This window comes from Solanum lycopersicum, chromosome 3, assembly GCF_036512215.1.
Source record: "Solanum lycopersicum chromosome 3, SLM_r2.1".
Classification (NCBI taxonomy): domain Eukaryota; kingdom Viridiplantae; phylum Streptophyta; class Magnoliopsida; order Solanales; family Solanaceae; genus Solanum; species Solanum lycopersicum.
Genome location: NC_090802.1, coordinates 59885690 through 59894831, shown reverse-complemented (window position 1 = coordinate 59894831; position 9142 = coordinate 59885690). Strand labels below are relative to the sequence as shown.

At 36.4% G+C, this 9142-nt stretch overlaps 1 protein-coding gene and 2 non-coding genes across 5 annotated transcripts; 2 read left to right on the top strand and 1 right to left on the bottom strand.

Annotated features, from left to right (window-relative positions):
- The first annotated feature begins 895 nt into the window (after window positions 1–895).
- LOC112941225 (small nucleolar RNA R12) lies at window positions 896–972 on the top strand. Its single transcript, XR_003246322.1, has one exon. It is a non-coding gene; the product is annotated as a small nucleolar RNA R12 (small nucleolar RNA).
- Window positions 973–1049: 77 nt separating this feature from the next.
- LOC112941223 (small nucleolar RNA SNORD24) lies at window positions 1050–1141 on the top strand. The gene has a single exon (XR_003246320.1). It is a non-coding gene; the product is annotated as a small nucleolar RNA SNORD24 (small nucleolar RNA).
- Window positions 1142–2736: 1595 nt separating this feature from the next.
- Window positions 2737–8587, bottom strand: TRN1 (protein TORNADO 1). 3 transcript variants are annotated; one of them, XR_003245880.2, is made up of 6 exons: window positions 8182–8494; window positions 8003–8095; window positions 5994–7506; window positions 4662–5902; window positions 3029–4527; window positions 2737–2947 (listed from the first exon to the last, which is right to left on the bottom strand). XR_003245880.2 is itself a non-coding variant. In XM_026029790.2 (5 exons), exons 2-5 carry the CDS (start codon window positions 8083–8085, stop codon window positions 3142–3144), a joined length of 4299 nt encoding a protein of 1432 aa, XP_025885575.1. In that variant the 5' UTR covers window positions 8086–8095; window positions 8182–8587; the 3' UTR covers window positions 2928–3141.
- Between the last annotated feature and the right edge of the window lie 555 nt (window positions 8588–9142).

The following is a 9142-nucleotide window of genomic DNA, read 5'->3' as shown; positions in this document are numbered from 1 at the left end:
TTATACAAATAAGATGAAACTTGAAATAATGAATTGATACAAACATAAACATATGAACTTTAAACATTTAAACAAATCATACTATACAAATTACATCATATAAATTATACAAACTTTAAAAAGGTATACATATATGGTGGTAAAACTGAAAAATCAAAGGAAATCATCGTAATATACAAATACAAATCATCGTTTACAAATATAAATCAAATGAAGAATTGTTAGTTGCGAATTACACAAATAAGTCGAATTATACAAACGTGACTAATTATACAAACTCGATGTCAGGCCATGTAAGTGATGATTAGCGTTAGTAGCGAGTGGTAATTATAGCAAACCATACCTATTAGGACTACTTGCACAACATTTGTCTCTTTATCAATTTGTACCTTTGAATGTAAAAGTTGTATAAGAAAAAACTAGAATAAACACAAACCTGAGGAGAGATTTGTAGCCCATTGGTGGGCGGCCATATATACACCTGTTACTAGAGTAGGGTTCCTCGGCCCAATGTCCTTTAATGGGCCATGACAATAAAGCCCATTAAATCATCATAAAACCCTAGAGTTTTTTGCTTCCTATTAATACAGCTGAAAAATCTCAACTACAAACATAACTCTGCTATTCTCTTCCCTTCTCTGCTGCAACAACTAAACTTAATTTTTTCAATTTTCTTACTCATGATCGACGTTTATTCATGTTTGTGTTTTGTGTTTTTTTTTTCTTAAATCATGATATGCCTAGTATTGAAATTCCTTGATCGTTAGATCATGGATCTATCATTGGGCAATATGCAAACAATGCATATATATATATATATTGCTTCGAATCTCCATTTTTTTTAGGGTTAGATACATTTTTTCTTGAAATAATTTGTTTTATTGAGTTATGGTGTGTAAGGATGATGAAGAAATCATTCGGATTCCCACTGATTGATCTGTGATTACTTCAACCAGCTACTTCTGACTTCACATCATAATCTAACCTTCTTTTCATTTATTTTTTCCTTGTTTTTTTGCCGACTTGGAATTGAGATTTTGAAAATAAATGGCCAGTGATGTAATTATATATTTGCTACTCTTGATGGGACTTTATTTAATTTCCATCTGATGATTCCTTGTCCACCAAGATCTCTGAGGCCTTGTTCTTCAATTTTATCATCAAAAATAATTAAAGGTTTTGATATTTGCTATTTATGTTCTAAATATAAACTGTGTGTTTAACAGATTTATATGATGAGTATTAGAGCTTACACGAATTACGAGGAAGCTTATTATATGAAACATAATTAGGTTCACCATTTTATATAAATAAAATATAAAATAAATAAAGTGTAATTGTAAATAACCAGAAAAATTTGAATACAAAGCGGTAAAATCGCGAAGATGATAGTCTTACAGTAGACGGAAACTTTTTGTGAAGGCCATTCTCAGAGAAGAACAAGTGGTCAGAGACAGAATTAGGATTTCAGAAAAATGTTAAAATCAAATCTTGCAATTTCATGATCTTAATTCTAGCAATTAATAAAATGAGTAGTCAGTATTTCAACACTGAATTTGTGTGTTTCAACAAAAAAATATTTATATCTTAGTTAGCAACAAAACACCATTAACTACACTCATCTAACTTCAATCTACTTCTAGTTTAACGGTGTACTCATATCACATGCATTGTAACTTTAGAATGTAAGATAGGTTACAGCATTGGTTCTTGAATTAGTTTTAAGCTAAAGGAGGTCTTGGTTCAAAACTACATCACTACAATTTTCTTTCTAGCATAATACATATATTGGACCCTACACTTTATTTCAAATTTTAACTTTGACCTTCAATTTTTATAATGCATAAACAGACACTTTATCTATCTAATCTTTTAAATAAATAAACACATGAGTCCTACATGTCAATATATTTGTAGAAAAGTTAAAGGGTATAATTATGTATTATGCCTTTTTAATATGAAGTAAAATATTGATTGAGAATAGAACCCGCGAAACATAACACAACAAAACCAGACGAAGATCCAACACGCCATCAAATAATTACTGTCAAATAGTGTCATTTTATTACACATAATAAAACTTATACATAATATTGATATACAGTAAAATTTTCCAAAGTCACTTGACACCTTTTTGCCTAACGTGGCTGCACCCCACATTTCTCCCAACAGGGATCAGGGAGCCATTTTACATTCAAAACTACCAAGCTATTGCCGATGGGCCAATTTAAGAATGATATTGGCATCAACATCAAATAGGGAAATATACTGCAGGGCCAACTATCTTGAACTCCTTAGGGTATATAGAGGGGGTGGAAAGATTCTCAAGCTGAAACACCATGACATTCTTGAATTTTCATCAAAATAGCTGTTGAATGCCTTGAATCAGACCCGCTACAAACATAAAACTGCTCCCCCTCTTCCCGTGGACGTAGCCAATTTATTGGTGAACCACGTAAATCTGTTGTCTTGTTTTTCGCGTTTATATTTTCTCGTATTATATCAAATTCCGCACAACAATAGCATAACATGGCATATCCATAATTAACATATAAATAAATGATCCTACCTGTGACAACATGTTGAACTACCATAGCAGCACTCCAGCTTCATCTCTCAACCTTTGCCTCTGTTTTTCTCTTATTTGATCTCTATGGCTGAAGCTAAACTTCAAAGAGGGACCTCAATCACTCAACAAAAAGTACGTAGGTGCATACCATCCTAAGAAGATTTAAATTTGTCAACTCTGGCATAAATTTTAACATGCCAAGGATGATCATTTCTCCCAACAGAGATCAGGGAGCCATTTTACATGAAAAGTACCAAGCTATTACCGTTCGGCTGGCCATTTTAAGAATGACACTGGAATCAACCATCATAGAGGGAAATATACTACAGGACCAATTTGTATGTAGAGGCAGCTAGAATGGGTGGAAAGATTGTCATGCTGAAACACCACGACATTTGAATTTTCATTAAGATAGCAACATGGCATATCTATAATTAACACTCAAATAAATGATCCTACCTGTGACATGTTAAACTACTAATAGCGGCCAATCTACATTAACTCTCCAGCTTCATCTCTCAGCCTTTGCCTCTGTGTTTCTCTTATTTGACCTCTATGGTTGAAGCTACACTTCAAAGAGGGACTTCCATTATTTCACTTGCTCTTATGTGTATATGCCTCCTACAGACCCATGCAATTTGGCCACTGTCTCGGTATCTAACTCTCCATAGTCCAAACTTTTCAGCAATATCTCTTCCACCAGAGCACCTTTGATCTCTCAAGAAATCAACAACCCATTGCTGTGCTGCCTTAAGATCTTGTTGGATGTCCCTTGATCCCCTATTTCTCTCCACACGCCCTGCTGCTGCAACCCCAACAACACCAGCAGCAGCAACCCCTGCTGCACTATATGCGGTGGGGGATTTGAGTAAATGTGCAACTTCTCTACTCAAATCTGGTATCATTTCTCCCATCCCTGCTGCTAAATGAGCTCCAATCTTGAGGGCAAATGTCACCAATTTCATGAACTTCGTCATGTACGGAGCCAGGCATTTTACTGCCCTGTTATCAACCTGCATTACTTCACAACCTATCTGATCTTCAACCACATGCATTTCTCCCCGATACTCGCATAACATGTGCAGCCGGAGAGCATTGATTCCTGAAATCATGGTGGTGATCAATCTCCTCGAGTAGTTTTCTGTCCTTACAAAGTAGAACATGTTTGGCACTTTTCTTTCTTCAACTTGGACATTGTAGTTCACAAGATAGTTCACTTTGCGGTTTAGCTCCATTAGAAGCCTGTATTCATAGTATCTGAGACCTTGGATTTCTTGCTTTATATCCCTAAGTTCTTGATGTATAATTGTAAGTCTCTGCAAGACTTCTTCAACACCCTTAGCTATTCCAGCAAATGTTGGTTCAATTTTTCCTTCAGTTTCTTCACTGTTAATAGAAGCATGATTCTGTCCATCCTGGCTGTTATCCAAAGGAATTTGGAGCTCCCCAGCAAGGTTATGTAGATCGTGGTACCTGTGCTGGAGAACTTCCCGAAAATCATCATCGGATAACAGATCCCGAGCATAGTCAAAACCAGCTCCAATGATAGTCCTTCCAGAATCTGCTACCAAATCCCAAGTATGCTGATAGTCATACATATTGTCTGCAGACACAGAGAGCAATGCCTGCTTTAATAGCTGGAGAGGCAGAATCTGGTTTCTCCTGTACCTTGGTGGTATTAGACTTCTTACACATTCTGGTCGAATAATGCTTTCAGTCAGTGTGACCCCATGGCAAAGGCTCTGGATTGCTGGTTTGATAAGCTGCTGGAATAGCCTTAGAGTTTCTGTCAGGTGCTTTGTGGAACAGGCAAGCACATCAACATAATAGCCTAATTGACCCCCAAGTTCTACACGGACATAGATTCCATTGATGCTCAGTGCAATGACGTACTTTTCAAGGCTGTATGTCGCTCCATATTGATTTTTCAACCCCATTACTTTGTTGTGCAAATGTACCTAAACAAACATAGTGAACTATATTCTTATCCGAGATGATGAAAAAATTAAAAACAAAAGGGATGCTGTTTCATTTGCACAGTCATATGCTTCTGCAATATAGAATAGAGCATAAAACTAAAAGAAGGTCCTGCCTGTAAGCGGGGAAAGAATCCCGGTGTTAGAAACATGTGGCTTGAATCATCACACTGAAGGTGCCTTCCTGCATAAATGCATTCACTTGAGTTTATCTGCCACTTTGGCTGTTTCTCCTTACCTTCTTCAAGAAAGCTGGGTATCAACATTAGAGAATTGGTGTCGGAAGGATCTTGTTCATAACATAATTCAAGTTTCAGCATCATTCTCACAAGGTCACTTGCATCCAAGTTCTGAAAAACTCTTGAGCCCATCCCTGGAATCTGGCTATCAAGACTACTTCTCAGAACTTTTTCCAGGTCTTTTCTACTTATGAATCCATCCCCAGCAGAAGTCTGCTTTTTGAAATCTAATCTCAAAAGCTGACCAAGTACTTCACCACAAAACCATTCACAATCGAGGATTAGGAAACCAAGTTCATCAAAATAGATCACCTCGCCAATGTGATGAAGGCACGTAGCAACAGCCCTTCTCCTCGCTTCCACCTTCTCTTTATTGTCGAGTCTAGAACGAATCCTGAGCAATGGAGCCTTGACTTGGCATAGATCGCCAAAGTCCTTCCACTTTATTGCTGGCTTATTATGGTTTTCCAATCTCCAGTCTGACAGAATTTGCATGAGATCGTTGCAAAGCTCATACACTCTAGGAACCCTTTGGAAAACCGTCTTGCTTGTCTTTTGGAGGTGATGGGCAATCTTACTTACTGATGCAGAAGATCTTGCATCAACTGTGAATACAGTTGGGTAGAATTCAACAAAGCCTTGAAATTTGTCTCGTAGCCTTCGGATTGAGTCTACAATAAGCTGTAGGTTCTGTGATGATTGATTGATTTTGTCATAGTGTGTAAGCACCACAGTTACATTAGGCAGCATGCACTGCTGAAGAGCTCTTTTTGAATTTGAAACAATGAACCTCAACCAGTACTGCAGATCTTCTTCAACTTCATCGGGGGTTTTCAGTTCTCGGTTATTTGGTTTCCTGAACAAACTGCAGATGATCAGGAAAATGGAGGCACTTCCATGTCCTGGAAACATTAGATCATGGAAGGCATAAAATTCTTGCTGCCCTGCAAGATTCCACATTGAGATCTTTGTATCTTCATCTTTGAAAGTTTTTATCTTCATACCTATAGGTCGAACAGCTAGCTCAATTGGGTTTACAAGAGTTCTCACTTGATCAATATACGGCAATTTCGGAGAAGAAAAGTGTTGGTGTATAGAATTGCTTAGTGTAGTTTTTCCTGCAGTTAAAAAAAGAAAAAAGAACATACCAAATCAATCAATGTAGCTACTCAGTGATATAGATAAACTAACATTGTTTTAGTGGCTCACCAGCATTTTCTTGCCCACAGAGGAAGACCCTACAGCTCTTTGGCTCTGTCATTGGCATGCCTTTGAGCAAATCAATCTCTGGTTCGGCCTTGTCGTTCTGACCCAATCTCTGATATATCGCTTCTGTTTTCCCTGCATTGTGTAATGGAGTTCTTGAAAGATCAATGTCTTCAATCCAAGGATTTACCTGTAAAATATCCATGATAGTTTGGAGGACTGCTTCACCATCCACCCCTTTACAACCTTGTAAAGATATGCATCTTAATGTAGCATTCTTCTCCAAACTCCTAAAGATTCTGATTATCTCATCCGGTTTTAAACTCTCATCATTATATATTCCGAAGCTGGTAAGGCTTTCGTTACTTGTCAACATATGCAAGATTGCTGCTAGCCCATCCCTACCAATTTTGTTTTTTTTTCCTCCAAAAGTAAGTGATTTGAGAGAGATATTTGCTTGATATTGCAGCGCAGAAAACCGACTCAGAGGGCAAAGTAAATGTTCTACACCAACACCTCCAAACCAGTTTCCTTTAAGATACAGCTTCTGCAAGCTGTGGTTCTTAAAAAGGCCAGCTGCAACATAAACAACTCCTTTGTCTTTCAAGCAAGTGTTTGACAAATTTACCTCTTTGAGGGTCCTATTCTGTTCCAAAACCCATCGGAATTCCTTTGCCCAACGGGACTTCAACCGTACTCCTGTCAGATCGAGTGTCTTCACAGTTGAATTCATCCCTAAAGCACAAGCAACTCTACAAGCACCTGAGACATTAAGGCGATATATCCTAAGGGTGCTGTTTTCAGGTACAAATTCAACCACCTTTGAAATTTTCTCATTGTTCTCTCCATTCCAAATATGCACTTCCATTGACCTATTCCTCGCAAGAACTGCTGAAATCAAAGGTGTGGCAGTAATAGACTTGGAATCGAAAATGGTGAGTAGCTTCAATGTTGAGTTAACTTCTATCATTTTGGACAGCTCCTCTGCACCCTTTGAGCCAATGGAGTCTTCCCATATCTGCAACTCTTCTAAGCTTCCATTCACCTTAAGTGCTGAAGCAAGAAGAGAAGCTCCAACTGGACCAATATTTGATTCCGACAGCATAATTTCCTTGATCACTCCGTTCTTCTTTAGAACTTCTGATAGCTCAGATAAGCATTCTGCAGTGAACCTGTTTCTCTTAAACACTAATTGCTTAATGCTGGAGCTACTTCCAAGCAAAACTCCAAGATTTCTCAGTTGCTGCAACTCCCATTCAACCTGGTGAAACTCCAAGTCTCTCAAGGAAGATTGAGTACTTGTTGATGTTTTCAAGAGCACAAGGAGGTCAGAGAAATGCGAAAGACTCCCCTTTGATATGTTTATAGTAATGGAGTTTTCCGTTTCTTGATGACAACATGTTGTTGGCTGAGAAAGATAGAAGGAGATACTATGCAGGTCGAGACTCGAGGACTTGATTACTTGATATCCCCATTGAAGATCTCTTAGTTTCTGGTTTGCTTCCATTTTCTTCACCTGAGAAACCATTTGAAATTCCCTTAGTTTGTAGTATGCTGCCATTATACTACTAGCATGCAATTCACCAGCTTTGCTACAACAGCAAAAGGATATTTGAAATTTTACTAAGCAAATTATAAACAGGGAATTTATCCATTGACATGAACAACATGCAATTCATATTTAATATAATCTAATACAAATATTACAAAAGCAAATATTAAATTTCAGCTCCTTAAAAAAACACAGGATAGCATACAAAATAAACTCCTACAAATTTGTTCAATATCTTTGTTAACACAATTCCCACGTCCAAACACATAGTAATTGCGATAAATGTTACTCCATCCAATTTCATTTTATTTTCCTTTTTAGTCGATATCAAACAAATATACTCCATCTTTTACATGTTCATTTGCTTTGATACATTCTAATAAGTCAATTTGTGTCAAAGTCAAAATTAGACAAACAAATTGAAAGGGAATATATACTTTCCGATGAGTTATTTACAAACCTGAGCTGAACTAGAAGAACAACCGTCGGAGGATGAATCACCGGGAAGTGGAGATTGTTGGCATTCCTCGATCTCCGGTGCATTACTGGACTCCTGTTGACAAATAATACCCCTTTAAGTGCCCATTATCTCTTTTCTCTCCAATTACAAATGCAAATAGAGAAGCAAAAAATACTCACCGGGAAAAATGGCGGCGTCTCCATTGAAACTGGACCTCTACAATTTTCACCACTTCCAAGGCTAGAATTTGGGCGGTTGTTCAACGTTTTCTTCGAACTCAGTTGGATTCTACTACACAAATGGCCAATTAGTTTCATGCTAACTCAAAATCCAATTCATCCGAAACCTTTTCTTGGTTAAAACACTTTTTCACCCAAATCGAAGATATACAATGCATGTTGCTTTACTTTAAAGGAGAAAATTGAGGAAATTTTAAAAAGTAGACAAAAATGGTAACATACTGGATTTAAGATGAAATAATGATTCGTTTTCTCGTTTCATTTTATATGTCATATTTTTTATTTATATTTAAAAGATAATGTAATTTTAATTTTTTTTCCCACTCATTTATAAAATATTAATAAATAATACCGTTAGAGCAGATAGGTTAAATTATATATAGATGGTGGGAAATGGAAAGAGAGTTTTTTGACAAATTGTATATAGGTTTTGCCTTTTTGACTTGTCTTTCGGCGATTTGATTAAGACAGTTGAAGAATATTATTTACTTGTACCCATTAAAGAAGCCAAGAATTTTTATTTCTTCAACAATTTTTCTACTCCTAATTGGTATTACTAGGGAGGGAATTTGTAATTCATCCCATTATTTGGTTAAAAGTTTATTGACTATGTGTATCACTTGTTTCTTCCAAATGTATACAACATGAATACGTACTCTTAATAAAGTTTCGTTGTGTTACGTAAAGACATTAAAAATAATTATAAATATGACATGAGATTTTATATTTGATAAAATATATAAAAATTTCTTTAAATTGGATCGGATAACTTACTTTAATATTTAAATTTCACGAGTGTTTAATATATTTGAAGTGAATTAAACACTCTTAAGGGATGTGGCAAAGAGAATGAGTGCACTCTCTTAAAAGTGCGTGAAAACAGAGAAAAAAATATGATTTT